This window comes from Pleurodeles waltl, chromosome 4_1, assembly GCF_031143425.1.
Source record: "Pleurodeles waltl isolate 20211129_DDA chromosome 4_1, aPleWal1.hap1.20221129, whole genome shotgun sequence".
NCBI lineage: Eukaryota > Metazoa > Chordata > Amphibia > Caudata > Salamandridae > Pleurodeles > Pleurodeles waltl.
In genome coordinates this window covers 108,089,104-108,114,969 of record NC_090442.1, presented here as the reverse complement: position 1 = coordinate 108,114,969, position 25,866 = coordinate 108,089,104, and the positions used below count along the sequence as shown (strand labels likewise).

The 25,866-nt window shown below is 46.3% G+C and overlaps 1 protein-coding gene across 2 annotated transcripts in view; it reads left to right on the top strand.

The window, feature by feature from the left end:
• LOC138287429 (membrane-spanning 4-domains subfamily A member 4D-like) overlaps positions 1–25,866 on the top strand; it is a 104,693-nt gene that overhangs the window by 16,208 nt on the left and 62,619 nt on the right. For both annotated transcript variants that reach the window (XM_069227853.1, XM_069227852.1), the window contains one exon: positions 16,290–16,467. In XM_069227853.1, the coding sequence (XP_069083954.1) occupies positions 16,300–16,467 (168 nt within the window). In that variant the 5' untranslated portion in view covers positions 16,290–16,299. The remainder of the gene's footprint in view (positions 1–16,289; positions 16,468–25,866) is intronic.

Here is a 25,866-nt window from a genome sequence, read left to right as displayed (position 1 = left end):
GTGCCACAGAAAGGAGTAGGATTCAGTCCCTTTGAACTCCTCTATGGCTACCCTGTTAGGGAACCTCTAAGTATTGTCAAGGCGGGGCGGGAGAAAGCTTCCAAGAAACCCCTGAGGATGTGGTTAGCTACATGTTGACCCTCCAAAACCAGATGCACCGCTTTTGGAAAAAGACCAAGAGCTACCTTGAGGCCAGTCAAGAGGTAATGAAAGGCTGGTGTGACCAGAAGGCCACTCTGGTAGAGTTTCAACCTGGTGACAATGTATGGTTCATCGAGCCACTAGAGCCCAGGGCTCTCTAGGTCTGCTAGACTGGCCGATGCAAGATCATGGAGCATAATGGGGAGTCCCCTTACTTAGTGGACCTCCAGACCCCTAGGAACTCCCTAAGGGCACTCAATATCAACAGATTAAAGCCCCACTTTGAGAGGTCCAAAGTGAGCATGTGCCTTGTGACAGATGAGGGTGTGGAGAAGGAGAGTGAGACTCTCCCAGACCTCCTCTCTGCATAGGAACACGGGTCAGTGGTGGGTGTCAACCTCTCTGCCACCCTGACCCCAGAGCAGCAAGGTGACAGTTACGAGTTGCTGGAACAGTTTGCCTTACTGTTCTCCCTCACCCCTGGACTCACACACCTGTGCGTCCATGATATTGACACGGGAGACAGTCCCCCTGTAAAGAACAACATTTATAGGTTGCCAGATAGGTTGAGAACCAGTATCAAGGAGGAATTCTCTAAGATGCTAGCTTTAGGGGTGATTGAAAACTCTACCAGTCCATGGTCCAGCCCTGTGGTGTTCATACCATGAGCTGCCCCACCAGGTTCCAAACCAGAACTTCGGTTCTGTGTGGACTACAAAGAACTCAACTCCATTCCCAAGACTGACGCCCACCCCATTCCCAGAGCTGATGAGCTCACTAACAGACTAGGTGCTGCCAAATTCCTCAGTACTTTTGATTTAACATCAGTGTACTGCCAGATCGCCTTCACTGAGGGAGCAAAAGAGAGGTCAGCATTCTCAACCCCTGAGGGCCATTACCAATTCTGAGTGATACCCTTTGGCTTGAAGAATGCCCCTGCTACATTTCAATGGTTGGTTAACAGGGTCTTGGTTGGCAAGAAAGCTTTCTGTGCTGCCTACTTAGACAACATTGCTGTTAGAAAGGGGGTTTCTGGTTGGCTATGGTATGCACCTAAGCCAGGCAGAACCCACCCACTTTAGTCAGGGCAAGGGAGTTACACGTCCAAGATAACCCCTGCTCACCCCTCTGGTAGCTTGGCATGAGCAGTCCGGCCTAACCGGGAGGCAATGTGTAAAGCGTTTGCACAACACAGACAACACACGTGACGCAATATATACTCCACAAAGTAAACACAACACTGAGCTATGTAAAAATAAACTGTATTGCACAAAACATAATTAGACCAAACATTACATGTCAGAAATACCCTGCTACCTTAGCAGTTGTCAGAATGTTACACAGGTTACTAATACTCTGCAAGAATAAGCAGTAGTCACAGTAGAACACGTAAGTACTCGGGATTCTGCAACATAAGCAGTAATCAGGAATCGCATTAAAGAAATGCACTTGACACTAAAGTATCATAAATGCCTACACCAATTGCATTATAAACCATATGGCAAGTCAGGACATCATATCAGAGTAGGGTGCCCCTAAAAGGAACATCAACACATGTATATTACATTACACCAAGAACAGATTAGCCCAAAAGCCCCCTCAAGCCCTTAAAGAAACTTCCAGAAAGAGTTTTTTGCAAGAGTACCTGTTTTGGATTGGAAGGGCACCTCCCGTGCCATGAAGCAAACGAGGGGGCACATGGCGCTCCTTGCGCACAACGGGGGCCTCGTGGTGATTGTTGTGAGGAGAGGGGTGGCATGCACGCCCTCCGGTTCGTATATCACGGCCCCTCCGGGGACCAGCGATCTCTTGGGTGGCCCACTGGCCAGTACAGACCCTCCAAAAGCAGGGGGGGAGGAACAGAGCGAAAACCCTGCCAAGGGAAAAACATGAAGACCTGACGGTGCGGGGACCTCCGATGAGGCTTCCACCCGCCTGCGATCTCCGCTAGGGTAAGGGCCTGGTGGGGCGGGGAGCCTTTGTTGAGGCCTGTCTCCCTGCCCAAGATCTTCGCTGGAATGGGGCCTGGTGGAGCGGGGGCCTACAATGAGCCGTCCACCCCTCTCAGGGAGCAGCCGCACCCAACGTGGTGCGCGGGCTGCTCTGCAGCCCTTCCTGGGCCGCCGCGGTGAGAGCACACGAAGGGAGGAACCTGTCAGCACCCCGGGGGTGCCCTATAGTATGCCGCACCCCGGGGGCACCTCCTGAAGAACGCCAGCTCTCATCCTCATCATTCTCGTGCCTCGGGGGCACGTCCAGGCACGCAGTTTCAATGCGCTCGGTGATCCTGGGGTGCAGCATTGATTGTCCGGCAAAGGAAATAAGCTCTTTCAAAGTGCGACACCCAGAACACCAACAGCGCTTTGCAACTATGCCTTCCCAAGCGCAACGGCTCAAGTAAGGGAGCACGGTCTAGGTGATCAGGAACAGGTAGATGCAGGGGGCAGGGGCCACAGCACCCAGCCCCTGGAGACAGGACAGGAGGGAACACAGGACTGCGATGCTTAACAAATAGGTCAGCACAAGGGTTGCGAATAGCTGCAGATTCTCCAAGTGACCAGCAGGTCACAGGTCAGCACAACAGCAGCAGTCCAAAGCGGTTCCTGGTGAATCCATCCAGCAGCGTCCTGTGTCCAGTTTCTCTCACTTCTCTCAGCCCAGGAAGACTATCCAGTATGTAGATGCACCTCTGTGACACCTCCACCCTCCCTGTGTACAGGCTGTCTGAAAAGTATGCACAAAGCCCCAACTGTCACTCTGCCTAGACGTGGATTGGAGTCAAGCTGCAAAACACCAGAGTCATAAGCACAGAGAAATGCTCACTTTCTAGAAGTGGCATTTCTGTAATGATAATAAAAAAAACACCTACACCAGTGAGCAGCATTTCTCACTACCATTACAACCATACCAAACATGCATACGCTACCCCTCATAAACCAGACAATACCCCCTACACTTAAGGCAGGAAATGCAATCCTATGAGAGGCATCACTCACAGCAGTGAGAAACCAAATAAGCTGTTTGTCACTAACAGTACAGGTCACATTACTAGGCACATGTCTTGCCCTCTACATACATGGCACCCTGCCCATAGGGCTAGCTAGGGCCTACCTTAGGAGTGACTTACATGTAGTAAAAGGGGAGTTCTGGGCCTGGCAAGTACATTTAGATGCCAGGTCCCTGTGGCAGCAAACTGCGCACACAGGTCCTGCGCTAGCAGGCCTGAGACAGGTTTGAAAGGCTACTTCAGTGGGTGGCGCAAGCAGCGCTGCAGGCCCTCTAGTAACATTTAATTTGCAGGCCCTGGGTATAGGGATACCACTTTACAAGGGACTTATAGGTAAATTAAATATGCCAATTAGGTATAAGTCAATCATACCAAGTTTACAAGGGAGACCACATGCACTTTAGCACTGATTAACAGTGAAAAAGTGCTCAGAGTCATAACGTCAGGCAACAAGCGTCAGAAAAATAAGGAGGAAAAGGCAAAAAGGCAAAATGTTTGGGGAATGACCATGTAAAAGGGCCAGGTCCAACAATTGCCATCTACAGTGCCAAATGGGAGGAGCACCTGTATCACCTCCAAGAGGTGCTTCAGGCCCTGCAACAGGCATGCCTGACAATCAAGGCCAGCAAGTGCCAGATTGGGCAGTGTTCTGTGGTGCATTTAGAACACCTGGTATGTAGTGGTAAGCTGCAGCCCCTCCAGGCCAAGATTGAAACTATCATGGCCTGGCAACCACCTAAAACCCAAACTGAAGTGAATTCCTAGGCCTCACTGGTTACTACAGAGATTTGTTAAGGGATATGGGACCATTGTTGCCCCCTTAACTGAGCTGTCTAAGGCAGTGTTCCTTGAAGAAGTGAGTTTTCTGTTTCTTCTAAAACTATAGGAAAGTCAGTGTTTTGAAGGTAAAGGGGACTTTGATTTAGATCCTGGAGGCGTATGCGAGAAGGGTTGTTTTCTTGTTTCCTCCTTCCTTCAGTATTAGTCTATAATGTGGACATATTGGAACTCCTCATCTGGCGTTGACCTCCAAATACTGTTACTTTGTTAGCTGTCTAGACAGGGGTTTGGTATAGAGAGCTTTGGAAATGATGATGCTCTTGAAGATGTTTTAGGCATGCAGGGGGAGCCAGCTTAGAACCTACAGCACAGTGGTAATATGATCAGATTTCTTCAGCCCCTTGCTGAGCAATAATGCTGCATGAAGGATGCCTTTCAGAAGAGAAAGGGTGGTCTCAGGGATGCTGCTGATCAAGGTGTTGATTCCAGCTAGGTGGGGAGAGGATTAGGTCTTGAAAGGACTTGAAATGAAATTCTAAAGTGTTATCCTTGGAGAAAAGGGTTCACTGTATTTCAGGAGAAAGAGTTGGAACCAGGCTTTTTGATCATCTTGGCAATGCCGTGTGAGAGGTTCGAGTTGAGGATAAATTCAAGAGATTTGGCCTTTTCTGTCATCTGGGGTCTGAAGCCTGTTAGGTCCAAGTTGGAGAGCCATGAATCTGAGAATGTTCGACATTTTTGGCAAACAGGAGAAATTCAGGGGCATATTTATGAGATGCTCGCGCCGCCAGAGTGTCACTTTGTTTATGCTCTGGCAGCGTAAGCCTCTCAACCATATCTAAGAGGCCACACAAAGAGGCTTTGCATGGCCTCATAAATATGGAGTGAGTCAATGCAGTGCAAGTCGCTGCATTGCCTTACTCTGCGACAGGAAGGCGTTCCGTGGGCGTTGCCGTGGGTTTTCCCAAGCAAAACTCATGGATTTGACGCTGCCACAGATTTACTTAATCACATAAACCTGGGGCAGCACCAAAACCGTATGCCTCCCCAGAGCAGGTGTAACAAGGAGAAATATGTTTTCTTCTCAGTATTGTTTTTGTGCATGAAGGTGTCACTTCCAGCACCAAAACAATTGTGCATGCCACACAGGCATCCTTGCACCATAGTGTAAGGGTGCCTGCCTTTGTGCTAGGCAACCGATTGTGCACCAGTGCAGGGGGAATGGACAGGAATGCACTGCATTTCTTAAATCTGGTGCATTCCTGCCTTTCACATTGGAGTAGGGCAGTGCAGCAAGAAGACTTGTGGTGCTGCCCTACGCCAATTACCCATAAATATGGGCCTTACTCTTCCTGGCGTTTTGTATCAGTTAGCTTATTGACATCCAGGTTTGGATGTGTTCAAGACAGGCTCTGAGTCTCCGTATCTCTTTGGTCTAGATTTTTAGATACCATGTAGTGTCTTCAATATACTTATGGATATAGATGTTGCTGGCTGCAAAGGTTCCATATAAAGGTTAGAAATTATGGGTAACAGGATGAAGCACTGGAGTGACACTGCAGGTGAAGGGGAAAGTCAGGACCTGAGAGCACCTATCTAAACAAGTTGCTGTCAGTTGGTGAGGTTGAATGTAAACCATTGCAGTATTGTGTGAGTAAAATACATTACATTTTCAGGGTGTGAATCAATGCTGGATGGTCATCAGTGTTGAAAGCTGCAAAGAGGTCAAGCATGAGACAAAGGATTGTTTTTGTCAGTGAGGAAGAGAGCATCATTCACTACTTGAAGCATGGCTGTTTCAATAATGCAACATGGTCTGACCCGATTGATAATTTTTAAGCAGGTTATTCTTCCTATTGTGCTCCTGTAGATAATCATAAAGTATTCTGATACTGTGCTGCTGTAGCTTGGTGGTGACTGTCTTCTCAATGAGTTTTCCTACAACTGGAAGGTGGGTTACAGGACAGAAGTTAGCAAGGCCAGTTGGATATAGTGTAGGCTTTTTCATCACAGGTATAATCTTGGGGCTGTTCAGGAAGGTAGGTGAGTGAGGTGTTGGCAATGTGGAGAAGAGGTATGAGGGCTTCTCCTTGCAGAGACGTGATGATGGCGGATGGATACACACTTGTGCGTTTGAGTGAGTTTAGAATATTGAGGAGTCTGCATGGAAGATTTGGTTGAAGGATAACCAGTTGCTGGTGTGGAGACTGGCTATAGGTGATGGTGTAGAATACAATGATGAATTGGTGATGCTATATCTGATTTTGTTGTTTTCTGTGAAGATGGTCATAGCATTGCATCTGTCTGTGGTATTCTGTGATAGTGCTGGCACATTGTTTGACAGCTTTGGAGATGGCCTTGCTACTGTTGATTGTTCTGTTGATGGATGTCCTGCAGTAGGTGGTTTTACCTGTAGTGGTTATGGAATGATGATTGGAGCAGAGTACTTTCAGAAAGGTAAGATTCTCCTGGCACTTTCATCTTCTCCATTTCTCTTCCTGTCTTTGTATGGTGCACTGGTTTATAACAAGTTCTTTGGTGATGTTAAGGCTTGGAGGAACAAGTTTTCAGGGGAGCATAGCATTCTATGTGGTTTTTCAGAGGCTTGTGTTGAAGATGTTGAATAGTGTGACATCTGTCAAGGGCTGAAGTATCTGAGTAGGTTGATTAGTTCTTCTTTGAGTTCTTTAAGATTACTGTCCTCAAAGAAGCAGAAGGTAACACAGTGGTGGAACAGAGAATTACATCAGTATGGAAGAAGTGTCCATGCAAGCTAGAAAAATATGTAAATCCTGCTGCATCGCTCTTAATTGTTTCCCAGCTATCTTTTAAGTTTAAGGAGCCTACTGGCCTATAGCTGCACAGACATTATGCACACTCTTACATCCCTCCTTCTGGAACTATCTATCACAGCATTTAACAACACAACATCGGTATAATCAAAAATTATAAGTGGGACATTCCATTAACTCCGGAAACAGCTGTAAATACTTTGGGGGGTCATCAATTTTGGGTTATAAATTAAGCAGTTAATTGCCTCTCAGCCTAGGCGAAACTAACTATAGCCAAGCAGTCCTTATTATCTTCCTTTGTTCACAGACATAACAATGTGTACTTAGGATTGCAAATTCCCCAATGGACACACTCTGTAGTCCTTCAAAGAAGTAGTCTGGTTGTCTTAAGAGCCTGTATTGAAATAATGGTTGCCTCCATGCAGATACTGTCTGTTTTCAGTTGTATTTTCTTAGACCACTTGCCATTTCAAGCTTGTATTTAGACCATTAACGGTCCAAGTCAATCTCCCGACATGACTTAACATGTTTTACTAGCCATAAACCACAATCTACAAAACCGATGTGTTGGGTAAATCCAAAAAATAAGTATTGTACCAACTTTATCAATTTTACCTGTACCCCAATGCTCTCTACCACCCAGCATTAACAGTGGTGTGACACTGATTGAAGGGTCCCCATGCAGAATGTTTAGAGGGTCCCTTGATACTCTCATGGGTCACAGATATTCATAGTCCTGAGGCTAAACAATGGCCTCTGTAAGGGTGTAAACCCCCTGCACCTGAGAAGATGCAGGGAGTTGCGTTACCTCCCTAAGCATTAACACATCCCACCCAAAACTCCCCACTGAAGGTTAAACCGCCCAAGGCACCCATGATAGCCTTCAAGGATACCAAAATAGAAGCAGGGTCAGTATCCCCAATCAAAAAACATCAATCAAACCATTAATATTTTACCAACTAATACTCAGCCTACAACAAACCCTCACTCATAATTGCAGATTAAAAAAGGAAAACGGAAGAGAAAGTGGAAGCAAACACTCCTTCTGAGGTTATCAGATCATTCTGTCATAGACTAAAAGAAAGTCAGACACATGGTTAGTCAGCAGTTTGATCTATTTCAGATATTCTCCATTATTTCCAGAATCTCAGAAGTTCTCGAGATTTTGGCCCTGTTTAGTTCCACTTTCCTTGTGCCCCTTGATGCCACCATGTGTGCGCTGTAACAAAGATGCAGCGCACCATGGTGGTAGTTAGGGAACTAGCGTGACACGTTTTGATGCTAGTTTGGAGCTTTGCAGGATTAGCCTAAAAAATGTTGACACTAATCTTGCAAACCCATTGAGGCCCATTGAAAACAATAACATGCCTTTTTTTAACGACTGCTCTGAGCAGATGTTAAAAGTGCCGAAATAAATGACGCAAAGAAATCTTATAGATTTCTTGCGTAATTTTTTGGACCCCCCCTAATGTCGGAACACCCCCTTTGCATACATTATGCCTGGTGTAGGCATAATCTAGCGTAAGGGTTAAAAAGTAGCGCAATGCATGCATTGAGCCACTTTGTAAATTTGGCACCGTGATTTTGGCCTCGTTGGGCCACATTGCCATAAAAAAATGATGCTAATGTGGCGCAAGGAGGCACTATGGGCTCTTAAATCAGCCCCTTAATCTTTAGGTACAGTAATAAGCGTAATATTCATTTAGCTCGTTTTTGTAATGAAACCAATTTGATGTCCTGCAAAGGAGATATCATCTGATGTAAGCATCATCTGCATTTCATAGCATTCCCCACTTGTGTGGAGTGTTATATTCTGAATTGTTAATGGATTACGAGGTTGGAATAGTTCATTAGTGAATTGTACTAGCATTAAATAACCTATGGTTTTTCCCTAGCTTGGGCACCTACCGTTTGCTGAAATAGGGAACTGATGTGCTCTCTCAAGTCCATGTCCAAAACTGAAAATCTTTCAATGCCTCTTGAAAGAGTTGTATTATGAAGTCTAGAACATCTATGCATTCAGCTCCCATCAATATTCGCAGAACAAACAAATAATATTCCGGGGCCTATATTTTTTAGAGCCTCAAGTTTTCATAAAACATCACAAGATTTAGCTTCCTCTTCAGACAAGCACTTTTCTCCTCCCTGGAAGTCTCCTTGAAAAAGTAGAAAAGCCACCGTGATCACCTCTTTTGCCATGGTATGAAAACTGACTTGCATTATTAAACTATTTGACGTAAAAGCCGGATGGTTTTGTCTATTTTCCCCTTGATAAGCAATAATCAGATTGTACATAACAGAGAATAGATGCTCATTCACAGAAGCCCTGGGCTGAAATTGCTATTTCATGGGGAAAGATGGTGGTTGCTTTTGGAATGACTGCCACACCTGTGGATTTTTCACAAAGTCTCTGCTCACCTTGGATTTTGATCACTGCAGGAGGGGGTGCTGCCTCTACTCGATGAAGAGAACTTTGGGAAGCCTAGTTGTCCATATATTGTATCCTCTTCGCTATTTGCGCTCATCAGCTCTGATGACTTCCGCCAAGGATGTTGTAAATATGGTCTCCTCTGTCTACTTATCTGCTTCTCCTCTGGCTGACAATGCATGGAGCTCAGCACATTCATCAGAGTCCAGCAGTGAAGCCACTTTTGGTCAACATGGTTATGTGATGTGGAAAATGCACTACTGGTAAACAGCTGGAGAGACAGCATCAACACGAAATTGGAGAGGAAAAGGAGAAGCAGACTCAAGGAACCAGGTGAGGTGGAGATGAAGTTGTGACCTCTCCATGACATTCAGCATCTTTGAGACCGTGAAGAGCAAACATCCCTCCTCCGGTGGGGGGGCAGAAGGAGACTCCAGTTGGCCTTGCTGGATTGGCAGGCCAAGGAATATAGTTGCTCTTTATGCAACAGCCTGACTTTCCTAGTGGCAAGGCTGGCACATCACAAAGAGCAATACTATTCTCTTGTTTGGGATAACTCTAAATGGTGCTCACATGCCGTCTTCTTTTTCTTCAAAGATGATACCAGCTAGCATACGAGTCTTAGAACCTGTGCTGGGGAGTGCCAATGGAATTCATGCATCTAGAAACTCAGGGGGAACTGGCAGAGCAGGAGCTGCCCAGATTGAACTCTGGGGTTACTAGCCCACAGCAAATAATGCAGGCTCCAGAGTTGAGTTAAGCACAGGGACAGCTTCTGTGAGTGTGAGTCTTGTAAGGGAGCTGAATTATGGATCAGAGGCTTTTGGTGTAACTGGGATGCAAGCAGGCCAAATACAGAACATATTCAGGCACGAGTGCACAGACTGCATTAAATTCCTTCTGAGGAAGCCCTTTCCAAATAACAAATCGATATTTGGTCGCAAACCCAAATTGCGATTCTGTTACATGCTGCTGAATTGCAGATTGGGTTTGATACATACCAAAATGCCTTTTTGCTGTCACATATGGGCTAATTCACCTGCATGACTGAGGGCAAAAGCTTGATATATCTGGCCCAACATCTTGTGTTTGGTTATTTCGTTTCTTAATACAAATGGATTTTTGATAGAAAAGGTGCATCGTCTTCTACTCACCGGAGTTACAATTACATGGAGGTGTAATCGCTTTGGGCTTCTAACACTTACATGTATGTGGAGCCGGTTACAAATATTATAATCCCATTCTGCAGGTATATTTCCCCAGTTCACTCAAGCCCATAGAATCCATATATATCTAAAGCCTTGATAAACTGTCAGTCAGGAAAGTCTTTGAATATCTGATCTCCAAATCCTTTCTAGGAAGCCTCTGCAGATTGATGGCCATCATTTCACTTCAAACTGCTGTACACAAATGACTGACATAATCTGCATGGAGGATGTCTTGCCAGGCCCACCCATACAACATATAAACTACTCATCTGCACCAGGGGCAGAGGGGAGACTGTGAATTAAAAGTTTGCCACACTTCTCTAATAGGGCATCTCTAGTTCTACAGGGCATCTCTATTAGGGTTACTTCTATTATCATTCAAACATCTGTGTGCATTTCAATGAGATCCGGCCAATATGTTTAACATTATAAACAGAGCACAACCATATCTAGATGTTGGTTTCACTTTCTGTTTCACAGGATGTTAACTTCCAGCTATGTGTATTCCTTCTCCTTAGTGCTTGGTAGACCTAGGGTGGTTAAAATGGTTTATGAGCAAACCAAGAAATGACATCATATGGGAAGCTTAGACTTGTAGACTAATATAGGAAACCGACATAGGGCCATCAGCAGTGACACGGGCACCAACAAAGGGACACCATCACTGGGACATTGCCACAGGAGCACAAAAAACTTGACACAGAGACATTGACTTGTGTTCAGTGAGAAAGGAGCATTGAAAATGCACTACACTAACAAGAGGCATTGACACAGGGACACTGGCAAATTGGTGCAATCATTATGATACTGACACTAGGATACTGGCATAGGGTACAATGAACCAGGAGCACCAATGTTGACATAGGAACAGTAACACTGGAATGCCGACACACTAGTGCCCGGATGCGGGTACAGGAGTTTCACTGACACAGGGATGCTACGACAGAAGGTTACTGACGCTAAGATAGCGAAACTAGGACAGAATACCAGAACAGTAACACACCACAGGGACACTGACACAGGGGGAGGGTGCTACATTGGTGTATTGACCTGTGGAGCTGACAGGGGGTGCTGACACAGAGACATTGACATGGAGACATTGAGACATTGAGAATGAGACACTGTCAAGAGACACGAATACTAAAATACTGGGGCAGGCGCACCAACAATGATAGGAGACGCTGGCATGGGCATAGTGACAACTGAACATTTGACATGGGTCACAAAAGTTGACACTACATCACAGGCAGAGGTGAACCAAAACTGACTCTAGGACACACACAGGAGCACTAGCAATCACACAGTAAAATCAACACAAGGCATAAGGTGACCCAAAACTGACTCTAGGACACACACAGGAGCACTAGCAATCACACAGAAACATCAACACAAGGCATCAGACTTTGGCACAGTGCCTCTTGGACACTGTCATGGGAGATCTAGCACTCTCATTGGGATATTGGCTTGAGGACAACACTGAAACACTGGCAAGTGGCACAAACATTGATACTGGGTCAGTGGCATTGTACTGTGCCACAGACGGACACAGGGATGGTAAGAAACTGACACAGAGACACTGAAACATGGACCAAACACTTTAACAGTGACATGAGACAGTAAAAGTAACACAAAGACACTATCTGGGTTGACACAACACCGTGGTACTGAGCCTGCTTATTAACATGGGCTCCTGACGCTGGGACATTGACATATGGACACAGGCATTCACACTGAAACTGGGACACTGCAATAGATATCGGGCACTGGGACATGCCAAGGGTCTCAGCCGCAACAACACTACCTGAGTACACTCACAGTGGGACAAGAGGACTTTAAAACAGACACACTCACTTTAATATGGGGATATTCTATCGGTATGCTGATAATGGCACATGGACGATGAAACAGAAGAACTATCTTGGCAACACTGACTCTGGAAAACTGGCACTGGGCACTGATACCGGGACACAGGTAAATTGAGAAATACGGACACTGACATTCATACTGAAATGCATTACCCGGGAGAAAGTCTGCAAAATAGACACTAAGGGGGTCATTCCAAGCTTGGCGGGCGGCGGGAGCCGCCCACCAAGCGGAAACCGCCAAAAGATCATTCCGCGGACAAAATACCGCAGCGGTCATTCTGGGTTTCCCACTGGGCTGGCGGGCGACCGCCAAAAGGCCGCCCGCCAGCCCAGCGGGAAACACCCTTCCACGAGGATGCCGGCTCCGAATGGAGCCGGCGGAGTGGAAGGGGTGCGACGGGTGCAGTAGCACCCGTCGCGAATTTCAGTGTCTGCTAAGCAGACACTGAAATTCTAAGTGGGGCCCCCAGGGGCCCCACGACACCCCATACCGCCATCCTGTTCCTGGCGGCCGAAACCGCCAGGAACAGGATGGCAGTATGGGGGTCGGAATCCCCATGGCGGCGCAGCAAGCTGCGCCACCATGGAGGATTCCCCTGGGCAGCGGAAAGTCGGCGGTACACCGCCGACTTTCCGTTTCTGGCCGCGGCTGTACCGCCGCGGTCAGAATGCCCAAAGGAGCACCGCCAGCCTGTTGGCGGTGCTCCCGCGGACCACGGCCCTGGCGGTTTTTACCGCCAGGGTCAGAATCAGGCCCTAAGTCTAGTGCTAAGAGATTGACAGAGAGGGGGGGGGGCAGACAGTAAAAGAATACCTGAGCACCAGGCATGGAGGCACTGACACAGGGTCATATGCATTACAGCACCAGCATTCACTCAAGTAAAGTGCTGGGGGGCACAAAAACTGGGGTACCAACACTTACACACTGATACTGAAAGGGTGGACACAGACAATAGAGCAATGATATGGTTACATTGACACAGAAACGCAGGGTCGTTGATACTGACACTGGACCACTAAAACAGACTTTGGGAAGTTAATCGCTGCCGCTGGGACACAGCAACAAATAGTGTGAGACAATGGGGCAGTGAAGGTAACATAGGGACAGTGATACTGGAATGGTGATACTGGGACACTGAGATGGGCATACTGGCACAGGGCACTGACACAGAGAAACTGAAACTGGCAAAGGGAAACTTGAGCAGCAGAAAAGAAGCAGCACCCTCTTGCGCTGCGTGTGGTGCTGTTCACGAGCAGGACAAACACCCGGCACTAAAAATCAGCACAAACGGTGTGACCTAACGCACTCTGCCGCTTGTTGAACTCCGCATAGCAGAACTCCACAAACTCCTCCCAGGTCTAGAATGAAACTGACATTGGGACAGGGAGATAAAAGGACACTTGGGCACTGAAACATACACAAGGGTACTGACACTGAGACAAGAGGACACAGGACACTAATGCATGAACACTAGGCTAGGGAGACTAGCTGGGAGACCACGGATGCTCAGACCATGGACATTAGACAAACCAAGTAAATGGTTCCAAATAAACAATAATCTTTAACCGCTCTCAGCACCAAGAGGCGATAACCGTGGCAAATGGTGCTTATCAGGAAAGAAAACTCTTTAATCTTCATTCTTGAGATAATAAAAGAGCCTCTCAGTTTCCACAAACAGTAGTCACTCAGCCCTTCCCAAAATAATTCCAGCCCCTGGCTTTCAGTTTCTAGCACTGGGAGAAGGCCATTCTGCTCTCCAGGTTTAATCTGGACTCACTCTCTATAGATCATCTGGGCAAAATCATAAGAATATTTAACCAAACTGCATTTTTTCACATTCTTTCAATGTATGGCTCACTGCAGAAAATTTCATTATTATTTGGGGTAAGGTGATTACCCACCTCAAAGAACAATGACTACCCTAGTCAATGTGAACCCTTAAAATCAGTAAATTAATCTGAGCTCAACCCCCTGGTAGCTATGGCACAGAGCAGACAAGCTTAACTTAGGGGCAGTGTGTAAATTATGCATGCAGAACCAAAAAAGTAATATTGTTGAACTGCAACATAATTAAAGAAGAATGTGAAACATAGAATACAATGTAGTGAACACAATATCATTAAAATGACAAAAATCCAATAGGAAAACCAGAGATATGAATTTTTACATCTTTAAGTAGGAATAACACAAAGAAGCACAAAGTGACAATGAGAGTCAAGGGTGGCGCTGACCCAGGCAACAGGGTGGGGATCAGTCCTAGGCACACCCTCACCATTGGGATGAATGTTCCTGGGGCTAATCCTACCCATTTAGGGCATATTCAAGATGGCAAAAGTCTTTGCCCACTCTAAGTTTGGACTCTGAGGGCTGGGGGATGTTATATGATAAACCCAGTATCCTCCGATATCTAATAAAATCGAGTCTGGGACAGGCACTGTATCCACAATAAACCTAGATACAGATGTCTAGTATAGCAAATCAGGGTTTTCAGCAACCAAACAGTGGATACAAAGAATTGTTTTGAGATCTTGTTTCCCTGCCTTTCAGGTATGCTCCTAGTGTTATATGTAAAAACTGGGAGTAAGACATCTGATGGGAGAAAGGAAAGGACCTGCTCAGTTGTCAGGTAATATTTGCCTGTGGCAGGGGAGGCCTCTTTGAGTTAATCCAATTCCTGGGCCCAAGGTGATCCTGTCAAGGGAACAACAACACACCTTTGTTCTCTGCTCTGGGAGTGGTTTTCCCACCTCTTCAAATGCTCATTTCTGGCTTTGAGAAGTGGGAAAACCAAATGCAAAAGGGGCTCCAGAGACTTTAGGCAGGAAAAAGGTAACTTTCTAAAAGTACCTTTTGCTTATTATTTATAAAAAAATCCGACTTCACCATTGAATTGGGTTTTAACAACTATTAAAAGTAGCTGTTTAAATATTTGTGTAAACGTTTCCTAACCAAAACTTAGCAAAATTAAATGGATTAATGTACCTCTGTGTTTTCCTATGGAACACCAAGCCTTGCTTCAGTCAAATCGTTTTGAAGCTTTTTCACAGTAAGGACATGTTTAATATTAAAAGCTTAGAACAGTGTCCCTCCCACCAGTAGGAATGTGACTCCCCAGGCCAGTTCCCTAATCCACCCAGGGACCCTGTGCATCACTGGAGCTACCTCATATCCCTGAACATCCTTGTGTATGTTAACCCACTGCTTTAGGTAGGGCATCAGTACTGGACATAAAGTTGTTGCTGCCACCATCTAAGCTGGACTCAATCTTAGCTCATAAGCCAAGATTATCCTTTTCTTTTCTAAGGCCACCCTCAGCTTCTCTAACTCCAACTGGTGAGCCCTCTCATCCTGTCTGTCCTGCAGTCCTGCAACTCTTCAGGAGTCAGACCTCTGGATGACACACTGCTACCTATCTTGGAGACCTATCCTGGAGACCCTCCCTCCAGCATCCCCCCAAGCGTAACAGATACATCCGCTACACCATTATGAATCCTCTGCACATCCTGACCCTCATCCTCCTCCTCTGTGTACCCTCCAGCCGCCTTGGCTGCCACCCAGGCCCTCAATGCCTTTTGCAGCTCCTCCTTCCCGGTGGAGCTCCTGATGGGGTAGGCCTCTGTCAGAAGAACTGACCAATATTTACTCCAGGACTTCCACTCACGCCGCTATAAAATAGGAACATGTGCTGCTTGTGAACCACAAGACGAAAAACCGCCATGGTCTGTAACCTCAAAATGAACCTTCATTGTCACCCTGACAAGCCATATCCCTCTTCCCCACATGGTTAGAATGAGTGATCTTGGCCACTGTAAGGAGCCAAATTTACCACATTAGCTTGCATAAGAAAACAGAAACTACTCAATCATCACAAAATCTCTTTCGCTATATTGATGCATGGCCAAACCTTTTGGCTTTATCAGTGGACATTTACATTCTCAAATGTGGCATGATTAATTTGTACCATGTCTCATTGTTCTTTTGATGAAGTTGTTTGGAGTATGTATTATTCTCATCACTCTGTTTAATCAATGATCCATTGTGCATCTCTTTGTAATGTTTTCTTCCAGCTCATTAGGCATGAAGCAAGCCATGGCAGGAGCCAATGGGGTGCTCGTGATCACTCAGGTGATCCCCCCAACTCAGCAGCAACAGATCCAGGTGGGCACCAGTGTCTTCCAGAGTGTGCTGTGCCAGTTTCCAGTGCCCTTGCAGAAGTTCATCAAGGGAGAGCCGAAAGCCTTGGGGGTAAGCAGGATTTTAGCCTTGAAAGAAGTACTGTATGCACCAGAAATATAATAACTAAAAAACCTTTAAATATTTTAACTATGGTATCCCTCTTTTAGTCCTAACTTTAAACTTATCTTCTGATACAGGTATTAAATATCTCAGTTTGCTGGCTTTGCTTTTACTTTATAATAATAAAGTTCCTGTTTTATTTCTCACAAATATTTTGAAGCTACGCATACAAAGGTTTTTCAGAAGCACCCATATTGACAATGCACTTCGTATCCCCACTTCAATGGTATAAAACAACATCCACATTCATCATGTATTTGTATGAAATCCTTTTATGCATAAGAATTCCATATTTAACCCATAAAAAGGGTCCGTTTGATATGCAAATTCCAATTAATAATTCATTTCTCAAGGATAATTTTTTGTAAGTTTCAACAAATGTGGTGTCTTCCTTTTAAGCATAAATTGATTTCCACACATACAAGAAAATAGATGTAAAGCAGACATGTTTTACAGAGAAAGCCTACTTTTTTCAAGATTCATTTGATTTTGAGCTGAGATAAAGTCCTGTTATCTCTCATTGTGTAGTATTTTCAGTGATGCTGTTGTTACACTGTTGCACTTGACAGAGTATGATAAAGGAAGATGGTTGCATCAGGACTAGATTCTGTGCATGCACTCACACATTTCCAATATCTAACTAATTCTGGAATAATGTCCATGATTAGGTTTATTAAAAAGGAAAAACACACTCAGGCTAAAGTGATGCAACCACTGATAAGTCTGGAGCTTTTTCCATTCCCCTGTTTTCTTAGCTCAGCTTATCTCAGTGGCCCTCTGGCAAGGGAAGATGCAGGAAGCTATCCTGTAGATGTCCTTGTAGATATAGTTGTATTTGTGATGGATTGCACGTTTTGCGGCTCTTGTTTTCCAGCACAGGGCTTTGGGACAGAAGACATAGTTATATGTTCTACGGTCACTGGAGCCTAGCACACCTGATAAGTGAGTATGAGCTTACTCTAGAACTATGGTATACACATGCCACCTTGTTACCTAGAATCCAGAAATCATTAATAGATCAGGATATAACATATTCCCGGGAACATAAATAATAAGCTTTTATGTAAGATGGATGCCTTTATGAATGTTTCTATTATTATTATATCCATAAATAAAAAGAACTATTAAAAGAGATATTGGTGATATATAATAAATATTGTACCTTTGATAACACCTCCACTATGGCTGAGGGAGCTGTGTGCTTATGAAATTAACTTAGCCAGGAATTTTCTTTCCATTAGTGACTGCAGGGCTAGGGTGCATCATCTCCTACAGGTCTGCTCTCCATCTCAGCGTCAACCCGCCCGTGAAGAGCAACCATAACATCACTGTGAAAACTCCTCTACAGAGAAGGGTGGCATCCTCCCACCTGCTCAACTACAGTGGCCTCTCCACGGGAATCATGGAGGTGGCACGGGGAGGAGCATCACTACTTTTTGATCCCACTGCATCATCTAAATGGATTATATTTGGAGCATTTCCTGTCCAATACACCCCACTGTAGTTATTTCCTGACATGGCAGCAAATACAATAGAGTTTTCTGCAACATGCTGAGCCAGGTTGTGATTTTTGTTGTATGTGGAGCGTGTGTGACACATATGCCCATAGATATTTTGGAATCCATTTTGTTTTTGCTTTATTGAAGTGGTAGATGGAGGTTTGGATGGCAGATGCAAATTACAGGCTCCAACAGAACATACAATGGATCCTTTGTAGTGGGTCAGACTTTTGGCTGTGAAAGAGGCTAGGCAAAAACTGCATTTTGATATGTATCAAATCCAATTTGCAATTCGGTAACTTGTCCGAATCGAAAATTGGATTTGCGACTACCTACCGATTCGGTATTAGGAAGGGGCGTGTCAAGGGTGTCCCTTCTAAATACCGAATCGCAGAGGTATGTATGATTGTTTTGTAACCGTGAATGTAGTCGCAAAACAATCGCAGTTACCACCAATTTCAAATTGGTAGTAACCCATTCACAAAGGGAAGGGGTCCCTTAGGGACCCCTTGCCCTTTGTGAATGCATGAGAAAACATTTATTAAGAGCAGGCAGTGGTCCCACGGATCACTGCCTACACTTAAGAAATGAAAAGAAAACTTTGCATTTTTCTTTTTTAAACGCATCAAAGGAAAACGGGCTGCATTTAAAAAAAAGAATTGCTTTATTGAAAAGCAGTCACAGACATGGTCTGCTGAGCCCAGCAGGCCACCATCCCTGTGATTGTAGCCATTTGCAATGGCTCGCAATTTGCGACCTACTTCATGAATATTAATGAGGTAGGTCCATTTGCGAGCCCTTGTGAATCGCTATATGAAGCTCCTGCAGTTTCATACATTCCAATAGCGATTACTTAATTGCGATTCGCAAAAAATCGCAATTTGGTAATTGCTATTGGAAAACTTGATACATCTGGCCCTAAGTGTTTTGTATATTGCCTTTTTGAGTGGCTTGAGTGCTGCTGCTTGTGCTGTGGGCTTAGTCCTAAAGTGCCTGTGTGCGCGGTGTCTCGTCTTGATCGATGTTGCAAACGCATCCTGGAGAGTTGTAGTAAAGAATTCCCACAGAGACACAGCATCACTGGCACTGCCTAGGAGTTTTTCAGCATATCAGCTGCAACCTGGGGCAAATCCCTGATAGTAGCCCGGGAGAATTTGATTTGCTTATAGTTGATAGTATAGGTGTATCCAACGTCCAGTTCCTCCCTTATATGACTCAGAGCAGATAGCCCCAGTGAAAAGGTCACCTCTTGTGGAAGGTGGTCGCTGTCAGCTCTGCCGTTAATCTGGTATGCACATACATATTGGAGTAGTGAAAGGGTGACAAAAGTGTAATCCAGTGTTGAGCTGGTTCTGGATGAGCAATATGTAACAGCCGGTGGATTGTCCCTGTAAATCTGCCATTCAGTGCCCTGAAGTTTAAGTGTTCAAGATCCCCCAGAAGTCGCCTTTCAATTTTGTTTGGAACCCCTGGTTTGTTCCTGCCTTGACCTTGGACCTCCCAGTGTGTGGATTGAGCCATTACGATGTCGCTTGAGGAGGAGCCTATTAAATTCAGGTTTAAGTCCCCAGAGATGACAAAGTGAGAGGTATCATCCTCCTCTGTAATCCTCAGAACATCTTGTACCAGCTGCCTTGCTGCCTTCGATTTCCTTTTTGGGTGGACATAGGCATTGATGAGGACCACTTCAAGTTCTTCATTGTTAGTCAAAATGGCAAAATCAATCATACTGAGATTGGGAGATTTAACACTCAACGCTATGGCAGAGGCTATGCTCGCTATAGAAACATATTTTGCTAGCTCACCCAAGAGGTGGCCATGTTTGGCCCTTTTCGCAGCTGGCACGAAAAAGATCATAAAGTCTTCGATGTGTGCAGGATCAGCAAACCAGGTCTCCTGAAGGAGAATGATGTCAAACTAGTCTAGAAATGCTGGATCGGTTAATGTGGTGACTAGGCCATTAATGTTCCAGGAGCACAGGCACACTGGACATCATCTGGCTCCTGCTGATGGCCCCTGAACCGGGTCCTGTCATCTGTTCGTAGGTGAGCAAGTGATTGTTCTTAGAGTCCAACTCTCGCCCACGCTTGATGCGTTGGTGTTGTATCCTGCTTAATCAACCCCACATCCTGCCGGCCCTGCTAGTCAGTAAAGGCTGCTGATTCCCTTGATGCAGGGACACTTGCCCCCCTGAGCACAGAGAGAGTTGATTTATGCACCCGAGCTCTCCCTCTTGGTGGACCAAGGAAGGGAAGGGGTAGGGAGTGTCCTGGGTCAGCTCTCAAAGGTGAGCCACTCCAATGACACTCTGAGCAATTTCAGTCAAGGACCAAGTGACCTAAGTTGCTTCTCCTCCAGGTGCTTTGTCAGTCCACACAAACTCAGATTAGTCCTTTGGTGCTGACCTGATGATGTGGCTGGGTATTGGTTAGATTCCCATATCCCCACAGCCCTTGGCGAGGTGATAAAGTGCTCCCTTGTTAGGTTGGTCCAAAAGCCTCTATTTTACACATGAGCCTGGCTGCATTCCTCTGCTCCATGTATGAGCATGCGCTTGGTTCAGTACGGGCTCTGTGCCGCTTGTTGGTGATTTGGGTTATTTTCTGTTTGCTGCAGCTGTTCGCCCCTCATCTGGATGTTGTTTACTGGGGCTGCCTCCATTATGTTCCCACATATGCTCCTTTAATGAAGGGGTGGGAGATCGGTGTGGCGATTGGTGGCAGCTGCCAGCACCGCGGGGTCAGTGGCGGTCTAGATTGATTTTCGAGATAGTGCAGCCGGGGAGTCAGATTCTGGAGGTCCGGTGCCGACTGTTCCTGTAAACGGGTCTTCTGTTGAGTGGGGCTTGAGGGGTCGACCCGTTTTGTCTTGAGGCTTCACTAAATAAGGGGTGTACTCCTTCTTGGGTGGCTCATTGTTTGTTTACCCACGCCCTCGTCACAAGCCGCTTGGACTACGGAAACACCCTATACGCAGGAACCACCGCGAAGCTACAGAAACGTCTTCAACGCATACAGAACGCCTCCGCACGCCTCATCCTCGACATACCGGGCCACAGCCACATATCCACCCACCTGAAACACCTGCACTGGCTCCCAGTCAACAAGAGGATCACCTTCAGGCTCCTCACCCACGCACACAAAGCCCTCCACAACATGGGCCCCGAATACCTCAACGGACGCCTCTCGTTCTACACGCCCACCCGTCAGCTTCGCCCTCGCCACCGTCCCACGTATCCGCAGAACCACCGCTGGAGGTAAATCCTTCTCCTACCTGGCAGCCAAAACATGGAACTCCCTCCCCGACCATCTAAGAACTACCCAGGATCATCTCGCCTTCAGGAAGCGCCTCAAGACATGGCTTTATGAGCAGCAGTAACCCACTCCCCCTCCCTAGCGCCTTGAGACCCTTACAGGTGAGTAGCGCGCTCTATAAATGCATTGATTGATTGATTGATTGATTTTGTCCCTTCCTCCTTTGCACCTGTCTGTGCCTGGAGTTATTTCTTGGGTTTGCAGCCATGTCCATGCAAGAGTGTCAGTTGTATGCTTGAATGTGGCTTGGTCCATTGGTCCATTGCGTTCCCCATGTTGGCAGTACTCAGGTCTATGTGGCTTCCAGAACACGCCTTTACCCTGTTGCTGGGCATTTCGTTCCCACTGCACCCTTCAACAGGTGGGGGAGGGCACATGTGCCCTTAGTGGACTGGTGAATTGGGGCATGTGAGTCGCAACCCAAGCAGTGAAACCCCTTGTGAATTAGAATTTTGATTTAAGTCTTTTAAAAGGTCGTTGTGCATCACAGGGAGAGTTGATAGTTTGTCTAGGATGTTGGTACAGTAACAGCTTGGTTGTGTGATTGAGGTGTCCGAATTGAGTTCTTCTAGTTTGTCATCAATGCCGGCCACAAAAACAGCCAGTATTGAGAAGTGAGAGCTGGATGTCTATCCTTTTTTAGTAATACTGCAAAGCCTCGACTGATAGCTGTACCATGTTCAGGAGGGACTCCCAGACACGCTCTGGGGGGAGGGAGGGTTCCTCCTCTTGATATTGCTGCTTCACCTTTCTTGAAGTGAGGGCTGGGGACCCAAAGAGATTGTTGGACGTTCTGCGAGTAGGTTGCTAGCATGTCATCCCATTCTGGCATTTTTAATTAGGAAATGGCCTCATGGTCCTTTTCTTCTTCTTCTTCGTGGGCCAGCAGGACTTAACCTCCTGAGGCCCCAAGGTAGGAGGAGATGTTATGATCGCTGGCAACATTTTCTGCGTTGACAGGGTAAACTAGGCTGACCTTCATCTTAGGGGACACTCCAGGCAGGATCTGAGGCTCAGTGTGTTGGGAAGATGAACATGGCTGGATGAGGCGAGCACACAAGTGGCCCGGGCTCCCACCTGGGCAGAATGTTAAGGACCTGGTAAAGGGTTTAAACTGTGGTGAGGTGTTTAAAGGCTGGTGAAACTGACCTGTAGTTGTGTCAGTGGTGCTGAGTGACCCCACTGGTGGCAGAGGTAATAGGGGAGTCTGTATGCCCGTAATCCCTTCATTGCTTGAAAATAGGGATGAGCCTGCATCCTTCAGGAAACAAAATTTTGAGTACATTTTGGGCTGTTTTGTGCAATTGACGGGTTTATGGGGAGTGGGTCCCATAGCGATCTTATCTGAGGTTGTTGGACATCTCCCTGGCTTCTTTTGATTCGCCTCTGTTCCCCAGGCAGTGAGGTTTATTAAGGGCTCCTCTGTAGATTGCCTTTTGGGCTTAATCTTTGGTCTCCCTTGTTCCTTCTCTTGGCCAGGTGGGCTATTCCCTCTGCCTCGTTTCGTCCTTGTCAGGCCTGGGGGGGCGGGGCTACCCCTAACTTTCCCAGACCTCATGAAGGATAGTCTAGATGCTGTTCTTCAAGTTGCTCAACTAGGGCGGTGGGCAAAGCTTTTAGCAACGCTACGTCATCTCAACAGTCTCAACCTCTCCCACAGTCCCAACGGTGAAACTTGGGCTCAGTTGCCCTCCCTGGAGATTAGTGCAGTTAGGGCTATCAGTCAACAAGTCCCACTTGCGAAAATGTCAGTAGCCCAGTGCTGCACTCTGACTTCACAGCACTGCCACAACCCTTCTGCAAGACCTCTTATGCATGTACCAGTGGTCGAAGGGGGGCACGAGCACACTGCTTTTTTGGCTGAGCAGGTTCCTTCACAGGGGAGTAGATTCCCAAGGGCTGCACTAAATCTTCTTAGCCCGCCTCACCCCCTCTGCGAATCTCGTTTCTGACTCCCAATAGTAGGAGAGGGTCACAGGCACTCTACAGCAGTGGTTCCCAACCTGTGGGCCGGGGACCCCTGGGGGTCTGCGAAGCCTCCTCAGGGGGTCCACGGCTGCTTAAAAATTTGAATAATATTAGGTCCCAGCTATCAGTAATGACTCCTTGGGGGTTCCCGTGTTCCAATAATGATTCAGTGGGGGTCCCCGGGCTCCAGTATTGATAAAATGGGGGTCCACAGAAGTCAAAAGGTTGGGAACCACTGCTCTACAGCATCAGGTGGAGGGTGGCGTCCGGCGCAGGCTCCAAATCCTCACCAACGCATTGCTCCTCACTGTCTGCCACAGCCCGGACACATGATGGCTGGGGGGATCCGGAGGGCGGAAGCACAACTGGACGCAAGCCGCACCAAGGCAGGGCCAGGCCGCTTCTGCGACTCGGGGTCCTACCTGCCAACCAGCAGTAGAGTGGATCTAGTGGCAACCCTTCCCCCAGCTACCCTGCTCTTCCCTTCGTCCCCTCAGCGGTGTCTAAGAGGGGGAAATGTGGGTGCGGGTGGGAGCAGGAGCCTGGTGAGGTGCAAAACTGGAGACCGACTCTGTGGACTCTACATGGTCTCAGTGCTTAGTGGGCCCAAATGGCTCTGCTGGTGGGGTTTTTTAGCATTTTTTTGCAGTTTTACGCACACCGATTTGCAGTTTTGCACAGTTTTTGTGCAGTTTTTGCAGTTCAACAGTTTTGGGTGGGTGCCTGTGGGCACCAGCAGGCACCAGGATGTACAGCACGTGGCAGGCAGTAATAAGGGTAACGGGGGAGGGCGGAACAGGAGCAGACAGTGAGAACGCGAATGATGGCAGATAGAGAGAATGCAAATAGTGGCGATTAGCACCACCTGTTTCCGGGTGCTTTTGGGCGCTATCTTGCTCACCAGTCCTCTGGGTCTTAGCCACACCTCTCTCCCACAGTTGCCATTTGCCACGGTTACTGCGTTGAACTCCTGCTCTGGCATCCACCTCCCTGCAGCCACGGTCACCTCGCGTCCTCACTTCTAAGCGGCAGCTCCAGCGTTCTCCACCTTCTGCCTTGTGGCCTCACTCCTAAGTGGCCGCAGCAGGCCCCATCGGGCCCGTGCAGCTACCTTGATCACATCTTGTCTCGCACCAGCAAAGCTCCACCTCGAGTTATTATCACTATTAGCTGGGATGGGCTCTTAGCTTGAATGGGTGGAGAGTTTTGTGAATACTCTAGAGTACAGTCCAAACCAGATGAAGACTTACAGGGGAATAAAGAAATCCTATATATGTCAGTGTGGCTCCCCAGAGATTTGCTAAGTTTCTGATATTCTGAAGAAACTGCTCAGAATGTTCTTTGCCTAAATGTGGATCTTGTGAAGTTGTCTCAAAAGGAACTGCCAAGCCAAAAATATTTTGAACTGGTGGCATCAAAACGAGTGGACATTTACTTGCTTCTAACATGTAGCCAGCAAGCAAGACAAGCATTTGCAATGCAATAGGTCTCACATTTACTTGAGTTAGAGCTATTGGCACTGCAAATGCATAACTGGACTTTTTTCGACACATTAGTTGGTCAACCCAGCCGCATATTTTGGTCCTTTCTGCCACATAAGTCCAGTGGCCCTTCACATAACTAAAGGGCTAGTAGGCCTACTGGGATATTTTTTTAAACAAGGCCCTTAAAACACAAACTTCTCCCAAGTGCAAAACATATTTGCCTGCGGGCAATGAATAAATAATTGTACTACAATTGTACTCCAAGAATGCATGCTTACTGGATCACTATCCCTTTACTGCAGTCTGGAGAGTTGAACAAAACACCCATGATTTTTCACACACTTGAGGACAGCCACCTCACATGATATTAATGATTCCCAGTCAGTCTTGAACTGAAATATTAGTTATAAAATATTTACCATTGCACAGCATAATCGGCTGTAAGCTCTCCTCAAGGTTAGTTTTATAAATACACACAAACACACACACACAGCTGAAGTTTCACTGCCTCAAACGTGTGTAGTTCATCTAGTCAGGTTTTTTCTTTTTATTCGCAGCCGGTAACACATTATAAAAATTAAACTACAAGTCCCAGAATGCAAAGCTGAAACATAAACAAAATGAGTAAATCATGCATCAAACTAGTGAGTTGGACGACTCTATGAATACTACTCCAAGAGCTGGTTTCCAGCTTGTATCACATTATAAAAATAAAACTACAAGTCCAAGAATGAATAGGTGTGCTGCAAAGAACGTGCACTAAGCAGTTAAGAGTACATATAATGTAAAAATGTCAAAATAACACTGGCAATTGATTTTCTTTCTGGAGAGAGAATGTACTTTTGTCTAGTGGAAGATCGGACTCATTATAAGGTAGCGCCAAGGGTCAATGTTCTTTGTGGAGAGAGAACGTACTTTTATCCAGTGGAAGCTTGGACTCATTTAAAGGTACTGCAGAGGGTTAATGTGCCTGCTGCAAACAATGTGTGCTAGGCAAATCACAAAGTACATATAATGTAAAAAATGTCAAAATAACTCTGGCGATATATGTTCTTTCCAGAAAGAGAAAGTACTTTTGTCTAC